General features: G+C 37.2%; 1 protein-coding gene across 1 annotated transcript; it reads right to left on the reverse strand.

Moving 5' to 3' along the window:
• Positions 1 to 2,509: 2,509 nt before the first annotated feature.
• Positions 2,510 to 3,249, reverse strand: LOC148861173 (uncharacterized). The gene is made up of 2 exons (XM_088985015.1): positions 2,896 to 3,249; positions 2,510 to 2,725 (listed from the first exon to the last, which is right to left on the reverse strand). Exons 1-2 carry the CDS (start codon positions 3,247 to 3,249, stop codon positions 2,510 to 2,512), a joined length of 570 nt encoding a protein of 189 aa, XP_088841141.1.
• Positions 3,250 to 20,219: the final 16,970 nt, after the last annotated feature.

The raw sequence follows: 20,219 nt of genomic DNA on the forward strand, positions 1-20,219 counted from the left end.
ATTGAACATTCTAAATTAACACGAGTCTCATTATGTGTCCAGTTTAAAGGGATTACCTAGAAACACGCTAAAGGAACATGAATCAAATATTTACTTTATTCATTTACAATAAACTCATAATGTACATCATTCTGATTGAAACTAAGGGCATATAAAAACTGTCTAACAGACTCTACTCACTCGGTTGCTTGAGTGCTAAGGACATACACTAAGGCACACAAGAGCACACCAAGTAATGTAAGAGGAAGAACATGAATTGCACAAGAAGAAAGCTTACAACTTGGATGTCTTCTACAACTTGGAAGTCCACTTCCAATTGGCATTATCTAGAAGCACCTCTAAAACATTCTACCTTCTACATTCTTCTAGGGGATGCATACTCCATAAGATACAAGAACACTCTAGAGGAAGTCCGGATTACTCCCAATCCCTCTTGGCTGTTCCACACAAACCCAAATGGTTCCATATGGTTCTAGAGAGTTCCGCCACTATCTAGACCCTTCTAGACACATGGAGAATGCTCCAGAATTCCCCTAATGCTCTAGAATTGGCTAGAAGCCTCAAGAAACATCTGAAAAACTTCTTTCCAAGCACTCTATTGTGTCACTTCGTGACATTCTCCCCCACTAGATTGTGCAATGCCCTCGTTGCACACAGTTGGCCCATGCATCAAGTCCTCGATAGTGTCTTTTGCAAGTATTGTTGTAATTGTTTCTCAAATTGCCATAAAGTGTCGGCATGTTACCAGCTAGCTTCGCTATCAAGAAAATGTCTCCATTTTACTAGTACTTGGTATATGGTGGGACTCCCCGTCGACGCATAACCCAATCGTCCATGATATGCGTGACCTCTTTGTCAAAGGAGTTGGTGACTGTTGTAGGCACCCTTGATGAGATACTCCTCAAATGGTGTTCCATGTCTTGATGATATGGCTTGAGCATGCTAGCATAGAAGACAATATGGATCCTTAGACGTGATGGTAGTTGTACCTTGTAGGCTACTCGGCCGATCCTTTTGATTATGGGAAAGGGCCCATCATATCGTCTCACTAAACCCTTATGTACCTTTCTCAAGGACTTGAATTGTTGGGGTAGTAGTTTCACCATTACCAAGTCTCATGCTCGGTATTTGACTAGTCGTCGCTTTTAAGCTGCCCATTTCTTCATTTTATTGGATGCTTTGGTGAGATAGGCTTTGACTAACTCTATCTTCTCATGTCATTCCTTGGAAAACTTGTGATCTGAAGGGCTCTGCCCAATGTAGCCAGCTATGAGAGTGTGTGGTGTGAGTGGCTGTTGTCCCGTTGCTAGCTCAAATGGGCTATGTTTGGTAGACCCGCTCCTTTGAAGATTGTAAGAGAACTGAGCCACATCAAGCAACTTGGCCCAATCTTGCAAAACCCGCTCCTTGGAGTTGAGTGATAGTAGCGTTCTTTGATTTTCTGGCAGAACCCACTCCAAGATCATGTCGAATTCTGCTAGAAAATCTTGCCATCTGGCCTACTTGGGACTAAGCTTCTTCTTAGATTGGAAGTAGTCAGTGGCAATGTTGTTTGTCTTTACTATGAATTTTGCCCCAAGAAGATAGTGTCTCCAAACTCTCAAGCAATGCACAATGGGAGTCGTTTCCTTCTCTTGGATAGTGTATCACCTCTCTGTCTCATTTAGCTTTCTACTCTCAAAGGCAATGGGATGTCCTTGCATAAGAACCCCGCCAATGGCAAAGTCTGAAGCATCGATGTGAATCTCATAAGGCTTTTGGTGGTCTGGCCAATGTAGCACAGGCTCCTCCATAATGGCCTTCATCAAGTCTTCAAAGGCCTCTTGGAATTTGGTCGCCCATTCCCATGAATGACCTTTCTTAAGAAGGTTAGTGAGTGGTGTTGCTTATCCTGAATATCCCTTGATAAAGTGCCTGTAGTAGTTAACCAGGCCAAGGAATGATCTTAGCTCAGTTACCTTAGTGGGTGGCTCCCACTCTTGGATAGCTTGAATCTTGCCCTCGTCCATCCGCAAGGTTCCACCTATGATTTTGTGCCCTAAGAAAGACACCTCTCAAGTTGGGAAAAAGAGCACTTCTCCTTCTTGACGTATAGTTGATATTCTCATAGCACCTGGAAGACTATCCTCAGATGTTGTACATACTCTTCCAGTGTATGGTTGTAGATGACTATGTCATCCAAGTAGACTACTACAAACCAGTCCAAGTAGGGATGAAACATCTTGTTCATCAAGGTGCAAAAGGTCGTTGAGGCATTGGTGAGGCCAAAGGGCATGACTAGGAACTCAAAGGAACCATACCTGGTCATGCAAGTGGTTTTTGGCTCATCTCCCTTAGCTATCCTTACTTGGTAGTATCCCGAGCGTAGGTCAAGCTTGGAGAAGATCCTAGCATGTCCTAGCTGATCAAACAAGTCAGTGATTAATGGAATGGAATACTTATTTTTTATGGTTACCTTATTAAGGACTCGATAGTCTATGCACAAGCGCAAAGACCCATCGTGCTTCTTCTAGAATAAGACGGGCACTCCGTACGAGGCCTTAGATGGCTGGATGAACCTAGCATCAAGTAACTCTTCAAGTTGTCTCCTTAGTTCCTTCAGCTTGGGTGGGGCCATATGATAAGGACCCATGGCTGGAGGCTTTTCTCCTGGCTCCAGCTCAATTCTACTGTCAACCTCCCTCCTTGGAGGTAGCCTCTTGGGTAGCTCTGGAGGCATGACGTCCTGGAATTCTTCTAAGACTTTCTTACTTCTAATGGTATTCTACCCATGCCTCCGTCACTACCTTCTACAAGGGTTGCCTTGTAAGTAACCTCACCCTTCTTCAAGCCTTTGGCAAGCTACAAGGCTGAAATCATCTTGGTCGTAGGCTTGTCTCCTTGGGTTGTATGCACCATGCAGGGCAAGTTTTCCTCTAGGATGATCATGGCATTCACAAATGGCATAGGAACAGCTCTAACATGGTTCAGGAAGTCTATTCCAAGGACTACTTGGAAGTCATCCATGGTTACTACTGATAAGTCAATAGCTCCGCACCAGTTGCCAATTTTTATGTTAACTCCCTTGGTCATGCCATGGATGGGCTTAGCTTGTGAGTTGACAGCCTTAAGCCATCCCTTATCTTCAATTATGGGCAAGTCTAACCTCTGAGCTTCACCTAAAGACACAAAGTTATGGGTGGTCCCCATGTCCACCATGGCTTGTGTAATCTTGCCATTGATGTAGGCCTCGATATACATAAGCCCCATGTTCACCATTTGGGGTTGTATGAATTGCTTCTTAAGGGCATTAAAAAGTTGGAGAGAACCCATACTAACCCCTCCATTGGCGTCTTGCTCTTATACTCTAGCCACAAGAGCATTAAGGGCCTTCCTTTTAGGGTATTCCCTAGCCCAATGGTCGCCGTCGCAGATAAAGCAACTAGTCCTAGGCTTAGACTTGTCGTTGGCCTTGGACTTACCTAGCTTGTTCTCCCTATAGCTTGATGGCTTGTTCCCCTCCTTATAGGCAGGACCTTTGCCTTTGCCGTCACTATGGGTGAGTGACCCATCTACCCCACCGTTACCCTGGTTAGCCATGGAAGACCTCTACTTAGACCAGTCTGGCCGCTTGAACTCCACTAGCTGCTCGGTCATGGCTATGGCTGTGGCAAGATCTTGGACATTCCGCTTGCATAGCTCCTATTCTGCCCATGGTTGTAGGCCATCCATGAAGTTGAAGAATAGTTCCTTCTTGAGCATGTCTGGAATCTCCAACATCAAAGAAGAGAAATCCTTTACATAGTCCCGAAGAGAGCCTGTGTGCTTGAGTCTCTTAAGGTTCTTCCGAGTCAGATATTCACATTCTCAGGATAGAATTGGCGCTTAATCTTGGCTGTGAAGTCAGCCCAAGTGTTGATGGAGCATTGTCCCTTCTCCATATTCATATGGTGGCGTCTCCACCATAAGGTTGTAGTGTCAGTGAGGTATCTAATGGCGACTTGAATCTTCGCTTTGTCATCCTCCATGTGAATAGATTTGAAGTACCGCTCCGCATGCCACAAGAAGTTGTCTAAGGCCTTGGCTCTAGCCCCGTTGAACTATGCTGGCTCAGGTGCCTTCACCCATATGACCTCCTTGGGAATAGAGCTCTCCCCCGCTGCCATGATCTTCTTACACAAGGGCAAGTCGCCCTTCATGTCTTCTAGTTACGCCATAAATTGCGCCTTAAGTGTAGCCATCTCGCCCATGACCTTGGCTTCAAGGGCATCACACTTAAGAGCCTCCTTATGCACCAGCCTATTGAGAGTGACCAGCATACTATTCTTGAGGTCTCCAAAGTCCCTTGCAATAGCTTCCGCGCTTGAGCTGAGCTCCTCGGCTCTATCCCTCGTATCAACCATAGCCAATTCGACCTTGGCAAGCCTAGCTTCCAAGGTAGCAATAATGTCCCTCGATTTATCCCTCTTCTTGATGTGGATCTCTAGCTCCTTCTTGTTAGCCACCTTGGTTGTTTCCGACATGGTTACCCCTTGGTTGTTAACACTCAAGATGTTGGCTCTGATACCACTTGTCACGATCCGACTACTCCTATTAGCTAAGTTGTGTGGCACTCACTTGACCCTCCAAGTAAGTCAGCCCAACTGCATGCCCAAGACTCTGCTCACCCAGTTGTTTGAGTGCTAAGGATACACACTAAGGCATACAAGAGCATACCAAGTAGTGTAAGAGGAAGAGATTGTATTACACTAGAAGAAAGCTTATGGCTTGGATGTCTTCTACAACTTGGAAGTCTACTTGCAAATGAGGGAGGGGACCCCTATTTATATACTAACCCCCTCCAGAAATCTTCTAGAACTATGTACAATTGGCATCATCTAGAAGCACCTCTAGAACATTCTACCTTCTACACTCTTCTAGGGGATGCCTACTCCATAAGATGCAAGAACACTCTAGAGGAAGTTTGGATTGCTCCCAATCCCTCTAGGCTACTCCACACAAATCTGAATGGTTCCATAAGGTTCTAGAGAGTTTCACCACTATCTAGACCCTTCTAGACACATGGAGAATGCTCTAGAACACCCTAGAATGCTTCAGAATTGGCTAAAAGCCTCAAGAAACATCTAAAAAACCTCTATCCAAGCACTCGTTTGCTCATACAGGTAGTTCATATGAAATTGCAAATTATGCATCCACCTTAGGTAAGGAGGGACCTCCCTGGATTATAGACTCAGGAACATTTAAGCACATGACTAATACACCTACCCATTTTAGTTCTTACAAGTTGTGCTCTAGTAGAGACAGAGTCTCTATAGTAAAAGGTTCACATATTCCCATTGTTGGGAAAGGGACAGTCAAAGTAATCAATGATTTTACTTTATCTTCTATCTTACTTGTCCCTAGTCTTAATACCAACCTTCTTTCTGTTAGTTCTTTAATAAAAATTTGAATTGTTCAGTGACATTCCTTCTTAGTAATTGTGTTTTGTAGGATCTGGAGTCAAAGAGGATGACAAGGAATGGTCTTGAGGTGAATGGAGTCTACTTTTTGGATAAGATTCCGAGACATTAGAGCCATCATGTTAGTAGCAACAGTAGTAGTGGATCAAAGTTAGTGAGTCAGATTATGCTCTGGCATAATCGGTTGGGTCATCTTTCTTTTAGTTCATTAAAGTTTTGTTTTCAAAGTTGTTTGAGTCTGTCCAGTTATCTACTTTGGAGTGTGAGAGTTGTTAGTTGGGAAAGCATTGTAGACATTCTTTTAAACCAAGTAATAAAAGAAGTGATTTTCCTTTTGATGGTGTTCATAGTGATATATGGAAACCATATCATATTCCTTCTATGGGTGGATACTGTTATTTCCACTTGTTTGTGGATGATTACACACTTTATTCTTGGACTTATTTGATAAGATCCCGTAATGAGGTACCTAATTTGGTACAACTCCACCAAATGGTTTTCACACAATTTGGAGTGAAAACTAAGGTCTTCAGATCAAATAATGCCAAAGAATACTTTGATAAGGATTTGGCCACATACTTTTTGGAGCATGGTGTAATTCATCAGAGTAGTTGTACATATATGTTGCAACAAAAAGAAGTAGGAGAGAGGAAAGATAGAAACATTGTGGAAGTGGCAAGAAGTCTTATGGTGTGTGCTTCAATTCCTATTCGTTTCTGGGGAGATGTAGCTCTCACAGTTGTGCATTTGATTAACCATGTCCCTTCACATACTTTAGGATTTAAGGCACCATTCAGTTTTCTTTTTCTGGATGGGAAGATGTTTCATATACCTTAGAGGGTTTTTAAGTGTGTTTCCTTTGTTCACATTCTTGGACCCGTTGTAGGAAATTGGATCCTAAGGCCAAGAAATGTGTTTTCCTCGGATATGCTCAAAACCAAAAGGGGTATTTGTCGTTATGATCCTATGTCAGGGAGCATATTTGTCACTATGGATGTTACCTTTTTTGAGTATACATTCTTTTTCTCTAGTGGTTCTCCTTAGTGGGAGAGTCTTGGGGAGGAGAATTCATAGTCTGTTCCTCTTCCTGTTTCTTTTGTGCCACTAGTTTTACCATCAGCACGTCCATCAGTTTCATTACCTAATCCATTACGGGCAGTCGCACAACACTATCAATGTCACTAGAAGAGGGTTAACTCCTCACATGCTTAACCAGTAGAACCCGCACCACTCTCCATCAGTCCTTGTGAGGCTCTAGATTCAATAGACATAATTTTAGGTATTCCCCTTGAGCCTGAGTCTGTTAATTTTTTTTTTATGATAATGTTCCTGCACCTAACACTATTGTTGCAGCCGATCCCACTGACCTTGATCTTTGAAAGGTTGGTTGCAAAAGGGTATACACAGACCTATAGTATTGAATATTTGGAGACCTTTGCACCGGTTGCTAAGATGAGTTCAATTCAAATCCTCATGTCTCTAGCAACCACCTATTCATGGCCCATATTTCAGCTTGATGTTAAAAATGCATTTTTCAATGGTGATTTGTAGGATGAGGTATATATGGACATCCCAACTAGGTTTTATGAAAATGTTGGTAAAGGAAAAGTTTGTAAGCTAAAAAAAATATCATTGTATGGCCTGAAATAGTTACCTAGGGCATGGTTTGACAAGTTCAAAGGGGCACTTATCCACTTTAGGTACACACAAACCTAGTCTGATCACATTCTCTTTGTGAAAATGAGAGATGCACTTGTGTCAATTTTGATTGTGTATGTGGATGATATAGCAGTTACAGAAAATGATCTGAAGGAGATTGATGCTCTCAAAAAATCATTACAACAAGAGTTTGAGATCAAATATCTTGATGAGCTAAATTACTTCCTTGGGATTGAGGTTACAAGATCCATGCATGGGACTTTCATCTCTTGCAAAAAGTATATACTAGACCTACTGTGGGATATTGGGAAGTTGGGAACTAAATCAGCTAACACTCCTCTTGACCCAAATCATAGAATTAATGTTGTGGATGGTGAGTTGGTTAAGGATGTGGGGAGATATCAGAGAATGGTGGGTCGACTATTATATTTGTGTATGACACGTCTAGATATTTCCTATGTTGTTAGTATTGTGAGTCAATGCATGCATGCACCTTGGGTTCAGTACTAGGAAGCCATTGAAAAAAATACTTGCATATATACCTGAAGAAGCACCCCGATAAAGGTTTTCTTTTCTTAGGCCATGAAAATATAAAACTGGAGTCTTATGCATATGCATATTGAGAAGGTTGTTTACATGATAGGAGATCTACATCAGGGGTATGTAATTTTGTGGGTGGAAACTTGATTTCATGGAAGAGTAAAAAATATGCAATTGTGACTAGGTGAAGTGCAAAAGTTGAATATAGATCCATGGCTCATGGTGTCTCAGAACTACTTTGGGTGAGATCCCTACTAAATGAGATTGGGGTAAAAGTAGAGGAACCTATGATGTTATATTGTGACAATCAAGCTGCAACCAATATTGCCCTCAATCCAATTCAGCATGACAGTTCAAAACACATTGAAGTTGATAAACACTTCAAATGAGAAAGGGTAATAACCGAAGAAGTATGCTTGCCTTATGTCTATTAAGAATTGTACTTGGCTTATGTCCTCACTAAAGGGGTTGCGAAGAACAAGCTTGAACATGATTTATGGAAGTTAGGAATGTATGACATTTACTCCCAACTTGAGGGGGAGTGTTGAGGATTTAATCAGTTTTGTGTAGATTTAACAGTAATTTTTTATATGTTAATTGTTAGATAGGAAGTGGGGACCATAGAATTTTTGTTAGGTCCTTTGCTAATTGTTTCTTCATTCTTTTATTTGTTTTTAGATGCTTGCCACTCTATAAGGGTATATTAGTCATTGTACTCCACCTTATATTTTTAATATAAATACTAGTGAAGGGGGCAGCCAGAATTAAGCTCTCTTTTCTTTCTCAAATCTCCTCCTCTTCTTCCTCTTCTTCTTTTCTTCTTTAAGAAAATATTTTTTCTTTTATAGATTTTTTTAGTTCAACAAATTTCTACTATTTCAGACATGATTTTATTCGTCTTCCTAAACTCTAGTAGCTTATGATATCGATTACGCTTAGAATTCATTTTGACATGAGCATCTCGGATTTCTTTTTATGCTATCCTTTTTTATTATTCTTTATATTTCTCCTTCTTAGAACTGGTGATCGCATCTAGTACAATGCTTGAATGGAGGTCTTGGACAGATGGGATAAATGCAAAAGTTTGAAAACATGTTGAACTCAGTCTTGTTGAGTTTTGATTTCATAAGAGTCCTATAAGTTGGTTTGCTACCGAGTAACCCATGATAAACTTAAATAGAAAATAATAAATAAATAATAAAATATATGCAAAAAATAATAGGAGTTTTCCTTTTTATTTGTTCTTTTCTCTATTATTAGCATATTTTAGTTGAATTTTTAATATTTTCATTTATGCATATTTGTTAGAGATATCAGGTGGGCCCCACCTATAGGACTTGGGAGAAGGGTGCCTAACCCCTTCCCTCTCCCATCTGAGTCTTACCTGGACTGGTTAGTCGGTGCCTCAAGCTAATAGAGTCACTAAATAAAAATGGTTTTTGGTAAACATCCCAGAGGACTCATCACCTCCATCTCACTTATCTGATGGGTGAAGACTCCAAATCCAGCCCAAGTGAGTTGTTTCTCGATGCTCACATTCTGCAACCAATAATGGTATTGATTTTGAAGCTTTGTTAGGTGTTGAGCTTCATGGTGTGAGAGGGGCTTCATTTGCAGTGCTACAGTTTGTGATGAGAGAGTAGCTAGGTGATCATGGATGTAGCCAAATTGCACTCTATTCTAAGTGGATAGAGCTTATTTGCATTAATTTCTTCAATCTTAATGGTATTGAACGTGGATGGAAGTTATAAATGTGTAGATTGTGGGCTTTGCAGATAATTGTCTTGCAGTCCAGGTGTTCAGAGCAAAATGGTTAAGAAAGGAATTAAGTATGTCTGCATGATGATGCCAGATGTGTGACTAGTTTAATTGGGCCATGTTCTATTTAAATTATTGGCATATAATAAAGGATGCACTATTGGTAAATTTGAAGCTAGCTTTGCATGGCTAACCCCTAGTCAAGTATTTCTAGGACTCTAAGGATCCATGTTGTTCATTTGTCCAAGTGTAAGAGGGGCCCATGTAGTCCAAGTCTACTAACTAGAAGTATTTGATAGAGGTGTAAATCAGACTATGCTGGGCTAGCACGGCATGGCCCGCATGTAGGCCATGCCATGTCGGCCCACAGGCTAAGCTGGATTGTGCTTCCCTCCCCTCGGATACTTCAGGGGGTCGGCCCGTGACCATGCCATGCCACAAGCTTGGGTCAAGTGAGCTACGAGTCAGGCCTGGGCCAAGCGGGCTACGGGCTGAGCCTTGTGCCTAGGCCGAACCAGGCCAAACTTTTTTTTTTGTTTGTTTGTTTTTGACATTTTGTTTTTTTTACTAAGTAAACACTAAAACTAAAAATACTTAACTTTCCTTAATTGCTTTGATCTTTGGGAACAAATTGGAAAAATAAAAAATCTAACAAAGAATTGAAAAAAATACTAAGATACTTAACAAAATACAAAATGGACAACAAATTGGAAAAAAATAGGAATTTTATTTCTTGAATTTGAACAATACAATGTTCAATGGATGAATGAAATACCGAAAATGGAATAAAATATAAAAAAATATAATACAATTATAAATTGAATATAAAAAATTGCATTGTTGAAAAATAACAACTAATTTAAATAAAAATGAAAAAGGTTACAATAATTTTAAAAATTGAAAAAAAAAACAAGATTTGAAATATTGAGTATACAGAAAAATAAAAAATATTGACTTCATCATTTTTCTTCATGTTCCACCTCCACCTGCATCTTCATCATCTACTTCAGGTGAAACATCAAGTGTAATGTCATGGCCTCCTTTGTCTTGTAATTTTTCCTTAACACCCAACCATCTTAAAGGTAGTTGTACATCTTCAGACTTTCATCATTCATGTAGTTTCTCTTATTGCCCAACACCCTAAAACCTGTATTAAAGCAAAACTTTGATGGAACTATAGACATCGGAGGGTTTAGTAGATCACATGCCATGGCGGCAAGGACTACATAGTTTTTTTCATGTTCTCTCCACCAGGCCAAAATATCAAAACTATGACACTCCTCCAAATCACAAGAATCAACTAAAGTAGAAAAACTTGCTTGTAAATAAAAATTAAGCTCAGTATATGAACTTTGATGAAGAGAGAGTAGATTTATACCTCTTATTTGTTAGAAACCAAATTTTGTCTTTTCCACTACTAGAATTAGTTGTTTCAAAAGTGGAACTTGCACCTATACGAGATTTTCTATGCCCTACCACTTGAGATTCATATAAACTATAAATTTCAAATAGTAAACTATCTTCTTTTTTATTTTCAATTTCAATATTCAAATTTTCACAATATGATTCAAGTAAAACTTATAAACCATCTTTCCTAATCCTAGGATATAACATTGTAGCTAAGAAATTAAGGGGAGAAATTTTCTCCCAACATTTTTAAATTTATTTTCCATTATTTTAATAATACATTGAAATTATGGATTTTTCCTATATTTTTCAAAACGTTAACTAATCATAAATAATTGATTAACTAAAAGACAACTAGCTGAGTAATAAATACCTAAAAGTTCATTAATTGTATCATAAAAAAATTGTAAAAAATCTTTTATACAAATTGTCATTTCCCAATCTTCCTCAAGTATCATATCATGTGGCATTTTTGCATTATAAAAATCAGTGAGAATTTGTTTGTAACCAATACAACTTTCTAATAAAGAATATGTAGAATTCCATCTATGTTAAACACAAGGTTGTAAATATCTATACAGGTCGATACACCAATAGGGCATATCGGCCTGTATCAGTTCATTTTTTTTTATGTTTTATTTATTTTTTTTTAAATTGGTTTAGAGGGTTTGGTTTAAGTCCCGGCTACCCTATGAACCATGGCCTGACCTGATACAACCCTTGTAAGAGTGTATCGGGAAGGCCCCGATACGATGGCCAATACGGGCTAATACGTAACGATATTTTGAACCTTGGTTGAACATCTAATACAAAGTGTTTATATTTTAAACCATAATTTTGACATGAATATTTAAATTCTTGTTTTCTTGCTCCAGAACTTTTAATATATATTATGAAATTTCTAATTTTATAAATATGATGAGAAATAATATTTAAAGCATATTGAATACATAAATTTAAGATATGACATGCACATATAATATGAAATAATTTACCATCTAAACATGGTTTTAATTGAGATCAACTTCACTCCCTAAGCAAGATTTGGTACCTAGTGAGAGGTTTCACATGCCATGATGATAAATGTATTCATACACTAAAAGGAACGTAACTAGTGATTCCATGAACATTGGATGTCAAAATTATGAAGAGTAATGGAATTCATTTCAAGCTACAAAAAAGCAACCCTAAGAATCAAGAATCAACCTACAAATATGCATGTATTCCAAAGTTTATTTCTCATTAATTCCCTCAATACCTCATTTTGTAGATCCCTACTGCAAGTGTTGTCACTCCAACAGCTACAACCAGCTTATTCTGGTCTATCAATATGGACTGCAAGCTACCTACAAGAGAAAAAAGAAAAAATACAATTTAACCAATCTATTTGGCTAATAATATCCATCCAATACAAAATCTGCATAAAATAGGAATCAATTAGCACTCCCAATAACCTAAGTCCACAAGGACACTTGAAAGATAGTCTAAACTGAACTATATTCATAAAAGTAGCAACATGAACAAGACTCATCATTTCCCACTCCAACATACACACAAATGTACAGAAGAGGGAGTGCTAATTGGCCTCTTATTCATGTCCACATCGGCCTTCTTGTAGACAATATTAGCAAATCACCTCCCAATACCTTTGGTTGAGTTAAGGGCGAACATAATTTTTTGCTTTCCGTCCACATTGGTGTTCAGAACACGCAAACTGTGTTGGAAATCTTATTTGCAATCAGAGACATTTTTCCTGCAAAAATAGGTAGATTGTATCTTTGTGTCCCAGAAACAAGCACAGAAAGCCAAGAGCATATACAACCAATAGTTAAAATATTAATAGAAAGTTATTATCAGATGCAGATGTTCTGACCTAAAATCCAGTCCAAGTGTTGTGCTGACTGGAAACCCAGGTTTTGGTTGGAGCGAGAAAGTGAAGAAATGTTCATCCGAGAAAGAACAGAGAGGAGAACAAAATGAAAGAGGAAACTGGATTTGCTTTGAGAGAGAGAGAGAGAGAGAGAGAGAGAGAGAGTAAGAGATTCGTTCGAGAGAGATTTGGGTGTAGGTGCATAATGGGTTTTGAGCACCAAACTTAAAATCAGCGACTACTTTTTTGTCCACCAAAAATGGAAGGCCGAAATTATACCTCAAGAGGCATTAAAAACTGCCTCCATAATAATCCATTAAAGTTGCTTCTTTAATATGTTATAGAGGTAGTTTTTCTTTACTGTCTCCTGAGGTGCCTCTAAAGATAGAAATTCTAGTAGTGAAGCATCTGTTCTAATAGTATTTCTATAAACTTTTTTAAATTGTGGATATACAAATCTACTTAAACATTTTTCAAGTTTAGTATCTTTAGCTAATAAAAATGGATATTCAACATGTACAATATATTTGGTAACTCTTGCCTCATTTTTCTTGGGAATATTTAAAAGCATTAAAAACCTCACTTCCTATTTGTGCCCGTGATGTTTCTTTCCCTTCTTCTTCTTTCATCATATGGTGTCTCAAATGTTTGACCAAGTGGCCAATACCACCACTACTTTTGCAACTAAAGTCACTCCTACATTTTTGACAAACGGCTCTCTTTCCCTTCCCCTCAACCTCCTCTATTTTAAATATTGTCCAAACTAGGCTAATCAACCTAGTGTTCTCCTTTTTCTTTCCCTTAACTTTAGTAGCAGTACTAGGGGTGGGAACGTCAGCAATATCAACAGCATCCATATTGGCGCTAACACTATCATATTGCAACTAAATATCAACATTGTCAACTTTAACCACATTGGGGAATTGGTGTCAAGAGAAAGAGGAGGAGACGGTCTTTTTTTAATTATAAAAAAAATAAAAATTAATTTAATTGCACTTTCATGGATTGCTGGTTCAAAATCTCAACTTGATTTCAACAGTTAAAGCCTCCAAGTCTCCCAAATTGCTAACTTGAGATACCTGACCAAGCCTTCTTGTTGAAACTTGAATCAAGCCTTCTTGAAACTAGTAGAGAGTATGAGAGTATATGTGAGAGTATGAATGTATGATGTATGAGAGATTGAGATTTGAGAGACTATAAGAGAGTATGAGAATTGGTGTGATGAGAATGGTGGAGGATAAAGATATTTATAGGAATTAAAAATAATTTAATTCCCCAAAATACTCTAAAAACTAGTTGTTTTTTAGTTATTGAAAGGGGTATTTTGGTCATTATAAAGTTATTTTTCACTTTACCTAAATACCCCCCTAAACTAGCTTTTATATATTTGTTGGGGGCATTATTGTCATTTTATCTCCCCCCAAAGCCAAAATACATAAATACCCCCCATATAGTTGTTTATAGTTGTTGGGGGTATTTCTATAAAAAAAACCCAAAAAATTGAAACTAGCCATTGGGGGGTCTCCAATGGCTAGGTCTTGGCCTATGGGCCTGAAACCCCAAGCCCGGCATGGCCCATACAATCGTGTCATGTCGTGGCATGGCCTGTGACCATCGGGCCAGGTCAGGCCATATCAAACCACAGGTAGGATGGCCCGATTTACACCTCTAATGTTGGATGAAGTGTCTCATGTGTTTTAAAAGTCAAAGTGTAGTGGCTCGATAGTTCTTGTGATCTTGGGGGAGATAGATGTCATTCATATCACCCATTAAGATCCAGGGCCTGTGAATTGAAGATAAAGTGCTTGACAAATATTCCCACACCTCCTTCCCTTTTTGTCTTTGTGGGTGACCATAATAGAAAATAATGTCCCACGGGGAACTTGAGGGAAGGTTGGCCATTGTTATGTGTAAGAAATGTTGGATACTAACATCCATATTCTCATTCCGTCCACAATATACCCCACTTGATTACCCCCGAGCCAAGTGATGCAAATAATTTTTGAATTTGAGATTCTTGGAAAGATCATAGGTTAATGAACCTGAGAGTCGAGTTTCACAAAGGAAGAGAATATATGGTCTCCCTTGACGGCAAATAGTTTGTAGATGTCTCACTGTTTTATAACCTCCCAATACTTTTCCACACGCAAAAATCCCCTTCTACTAATTCAAATATATATATGAAAACACACCCTTTCCATTGCAAGCAAGGTTTAGCCAAATGCTTTAGTTGTTCAACGGACTGTGGAACCAATGATAAGGTTCCATGCCAATATTTAAATACAAGGGGCCCATGAATTTATTATTGGCGTGGAACCTCATCATTAGTTTCACAGCCCACTAAAGTGTTCAGCTAATCCGAATTCTTCCATTGCATAGTGAACATCGCTTTGTCACTCTAATTGCCTTAATAGGGCCTTTGTTGTTCCAACTTGGCCTTTGTTGTTCATTCAATAAACTAAACAAACAACTTGGCCTTAGTAGGGCCTTTGTAGTTTCAATTCCAACTCGGCCTTTGTTGTTCATTCAATAAACTAAACATTAATTTCCTCTAAAATCATTGAGTCAATAGTCTAGAAGCATTTCCTAATCTTTCCTTGACAAAAATAGTTAAAACAAAGAATAATTGCCATTTTTCTTGTTTTTTTATGGAAGTTGTAGCTACAATTTTACAAACTTTTTGCCAAATCCTATGAGTTCATGAAGTAATTTTTGTTTATTTGACTATAGTATATAATTGAAGTAAATGTAGATGTGAATAAAAAATAAAAGAAACCAAGCTAATCCTCTTAATTTATTGTATAATATTCTAAAAACCAAAGGATTTGACTCTGGTTAAGTGTCATGTGGTATAAGCGCAAACACAATTGTGGAATATAAGACTCTCTACTCGCATAGAAAGGGCAAAGGTTCTCATTAGTGTGGGGTCTAGGGAGGGACAGATTTACATAATTGTATATATGTGTGTTGGAAGTTTGGAACTTTTAATTCTCCTTAATCGTCTTCTTCTCAGATTTATGAATGTTTCTCTTTGCCTAACACACCAACCAACCGTCGCATGGCTTCAATGGATGTTGGGACTAGATCCAAATACTTTAAACTTTAAAGTGATGTTTTCGAAAATAAACGTGGAATGAGTCTAGATCTCATTCAAGTACAAGCTTTGTTCATGTGATATCTAATAGCAGATTGAGAACATCTTTTATACATGTATATTAAATGCATGGGGAAATGTTCCCAACGTGTAATTAGATTCCCATGTGTGTGAATTTTTTGCTTGCAAGAAATCCCATCAAACGTGGAATGCCTGCCTTTTAAAAATTAAATTGACCACGATACCCCTACATGAAGTGTCACAAATTAGGGGTGAGCAAATGTGTAGGTTCTACCCAAAACCAAATGGAACCAACCTTAAACTAGCATTGAACTAACTGTATCCAATCTATTACAGGGTAAGGTATGGTTCCAAATTTTTGGAATCGACCCCCATTTAGGTCAATTCCGAGGTCTAGGGGTTTATCCTACTCAAACAACCCCAATGAATTAGCTTGGAACCGAACTTGCCTTGAAATTAATCCCAAAATACTTCTAAGGATGTAAAAATTTGAACCCAAGCACTCATGGTTACAAAGGCAATGATCTCACTTGACCATTAAGTTACCTAAGTGATTGGGTCTTTTGTTCATTTTAATATATTGATGTGTATAACAAGTATTGTAAAAGGTAATATTAACAACATTTAAATTATAATGATAAGTTTTAAACCATATATTAATATATTATAATAATCAATATATTAAATTACCCAATTTAATCAATAAAGATAATATAAAATTTTGAACTATATATTATAATTAGTAAAAATCAAGTTTTTAAAGAACATGTTTCATATTTTTTGGAGAGGGGAGAGTAAAGAAAGAACAAGTTCTATGGGTAGACTTTGGAATACTGACCCCAGAACCACCAAGGCTAGAACTAACCTTGAAGCCAACCTTCATAGAATAGGTTCCGGTTCCAAAAACATAGAACCGACCCCTACAAGGTAGGTTCCAGATTTTGCCTACAACCAAACTGAATCCACCAATGCTTACCCCTATACAGAGATTTACAAAATGTCCCAACCCGTTCGACTACAATGCCTCAAAGACATGATATCGAGAAAGCTTATAGCCAATTAATTGGCATCCTATTATTTCAAGAAATAAGATCTCATAAGTGGGGTTTTTAAACTTCAAAAAAAGTCTTTTTAGACATCTGCCTACCCGTTTCAACAAAGTGAGAGTGGGTAAGCCCACCTTAAAAAAATGCTAACTTTTCAGGCAAAAAATGCATCTTAAGACACATGGAAACCCATAAGAAGAGAGAGAGAGAGAGAGAGATATAGAGAGGGAAAATGGAACCTACCCAACTCAGTGGCATGTCTATACTTTCAAACGAACTTAGCATCCCGTTCAACACTCTACATTCGCATTCTATAGCCCCATTCATTGTATTGTACTTCTTTTGCATTTTCTCCTTTACATTTCATTTTCTCTTTCAATCTTTCATTCTCCTTATGATCAGTTTCAAACACTCAACTTTAGTACAATCTTCGCGTCAAACTTGCCTTCTCTCAAGTTTGGAATTTAGCTTCATTGGAGGTGATACTTTGGATGTTTCATACTTTAGCCACGTACTTCAATTTAGGTTAGTTTTACATTTCAACTCTCACTTTAGCTTTTAGTTATAGAGTTTTATGTTTCAGTTTTGGCAAACATGTTAAATGTAGTTGTTTGAATTCATTATGAATTACACAAATGTAGTGTACGTAGAATTAGTATCGGTCAGCATGATTCCAAAAGAGATGTCATTAACACCTACAAGGAGAGCTCTACTTCCAATGCATGACAACAAAGAATGAAAGAAGATTCCAATGAAGAGCAAAAAGAAAAAAAAAAAAAAGGAAAATTCCATTTTAGTACCCTTGAACTTTGGGGGTAGTGTCAAGTTAGTACCCGAATTTTCAAACGTGTCACCGCATTACCTAAACTTTCAAAAAGTGTCAAGTTGGTTCCTGTTGTTAACTAATCGTAACTTATTTGTTGAAAATATCAAAACTACCCTTCAAAAGAAGACATTGTTCATTGTCTTCTACCTTGAGATTGAACTAGTTATCTTTAAAGAAAAAACATGAAATATGATAGAGTGAAACAATAATTTAAACAAAGAAATAACTAGATAAGAATGTACTTCAGATGTAGAAGACAATGACTTCATTAGTCTAGAATCTCAAACACTTCAACTGGTTCAGTCTCAAGGTAGAAGACAATGAACAATGTCTTCTTTTGGAGGGTAGTTTTGACATTTTCAATAGATAGCTGATGGTCGATTAACAACAGAGACCAACTTGACACTTTTTGAAAGTTTAGGCACTGTAGTGACACGTTTGAAAGTTCAGGTACTAACTTGACACTACCCCCAAAGTTCATGGTACTAAAGTGGAGTTTTCCTAAGAAAAAAAGAAGTAAAAAAACCAAGTGGAGTCAATGGTTGTGAGATGAAAAAAAGTGAATGAAGACTATGTGTCCTATATCTGGGTTTGAGCCACAACACCATCACCATAGTCGTTGAAGGCTGTCCATGTGAAGAAATGGAATAGCAGTGATCAACAATGAAATAATGCAATTACAAGGTCAATTGCAGGAAATAGAGAAAATATTAAAAAAAATGTAAAGCAATGTAGGAGATCGACTACTTTACTTATAATGTTGATTGCTCTTTGTTATAATACTGTCTATTATAGAGTTGGTTTCTGTTACAATGTAGGTTGCAGATAAAGATAAATGACAAGAAGAAGAGGAGGAGGAGAGAGGGTGTCGAGCAAAGGCTAAGCTCTCAGCTTGGTGGGCTAGATCTACTATATTCACTCAACTGAGGTGGAGGATATGGAGGAAGAAAGGAGAGAGGGAGACAAAGAAGGAAAAAAAAAAAAAAAACAGAAGAGCAAGAAAAAATGGAATAGAAAACAAAAGCAAAGGTTGATGTCAATGGCCGTTTTTGTATTGGTGTAGCGGTTAATGTTTTGATCAAATTCTCTTCATTTTTTATGATTATCAGAATATAAATACAGTGTTACCAGTACAACATTAAAGGTGAATCTCATTCTTCTTCTTTTACAAAAGAACAAATATCGATTTGTACCAATAATTATTATTTCATTAATAAATTTGATTATATTTCTACTTATTATTAATAGCCTTCGAATTCGTGAATAGTTTCTCTTTGCACCAATTGCGGCAACCAAAGCCTAGCATCGACAAGGGTTGCTTTGGGTGCCACACTAAATGCACATTAAAACTCCAATATCAGTCGTTAAGGCTCAGTTTGGAAAGAGTATAAATACAAATTTGTAGAGTGCAAAACCTTTTATTTTGTATTATTTTGAATATATTTGCATTGTACATATTTTTATTTGTACTCCTTCCAAACTGAGCCTAAGATACAATATTATTTCATTAAATCAGTTTTAATGGCTTAGATATGACTATTTAAATAAGAAAATGGCTGAACAATTAATGAAATTGTTAAATAATAAAACATGAATAAATATTATATAAATGGATTAAAAATTAATAAATTAATAAAAGGAAAATGATTAATTAAATGAAAATTATTAAATCATTAATAAATAGATAAAAACAATAGATGTGAGACTAACTTAAATAAATAGCCATTATAAAGGCTTTATATGATGTTGGCCCCATTTTTAGATAACATAGGTTGTTAATTGCAAATTAAACTTGATTTAATTTTCTAATTAAATAAGAAACCAAAACCAAATTTATCATATAAGCATAAGTTGTGAATCTGAAATGAAATAATAAATGATGTAGGCCCATTCTTCTAGATAAAATATAGTAAGTCTCTTAAATCAAATAAAAGTTTATAACATATTAAATAAAAAACCTAACCTAAATTTCTAATGTAGATGATTTAAAAAAAGTTGAAATAGTTTAGATTAGTGGCCTCATAGTTAGTACGAGGGGTCATTGCTAATCATAAAATAAAAGTATAAAAGTAGTAACCAATTATGTAGAATTTCATTAAATTTCATGGCGGTCATGACTGGTCAAAACCTCAGGTATCATAGATTTTCCCGATTTATAATTATGTCCGTCGCATTTATCGGTGCCACTTTTAAATCTCCTACCAGCCAAATAGTACCCAAAGGAGGGTATTTTAGTCATAATCCCGCTACAATTCTGATATGTTCCTTATTAGGTGGGGTACTTTTCTAATTAAAACAAATTAAATTTCATTCCCTCTTGTTGTTGTCAAAATAAAACAATAGAGAGGGGAGAGAGAGAGAGATGCGGTATATGTCTTCGAACCTTCCCTCCTCTCTGCAACTTTCCCTTCTCCATCCATATCAAACGCCATTTCTCTATTTGGATCTAATAACCAAAATTTTGACACTTACTTCAACTTTATTACTTAAAATCTTCCTTTGCTTTTGAATCTCCATTACTTTTTTCCTTTTCTAATCTTACATCTTTCCCATATCTTGC

The sequence above is a fragment of the Nelumbo lutea genome, chromosome 4 (assembly GCF_056320005.1).
Source record: "Nelumbo lutea isolate HS-2025 chromosome 4, American lotus-T2T, whole genome shotgun sequence".
Taxonomy (NCBI): domain Eukaryota; kingdom Viridiplantae; phylum Streptophyta; class Magnoliopsida; order Proteales; family Nelumbonaceae; genus Nelumbo; species Nelumbo lutea.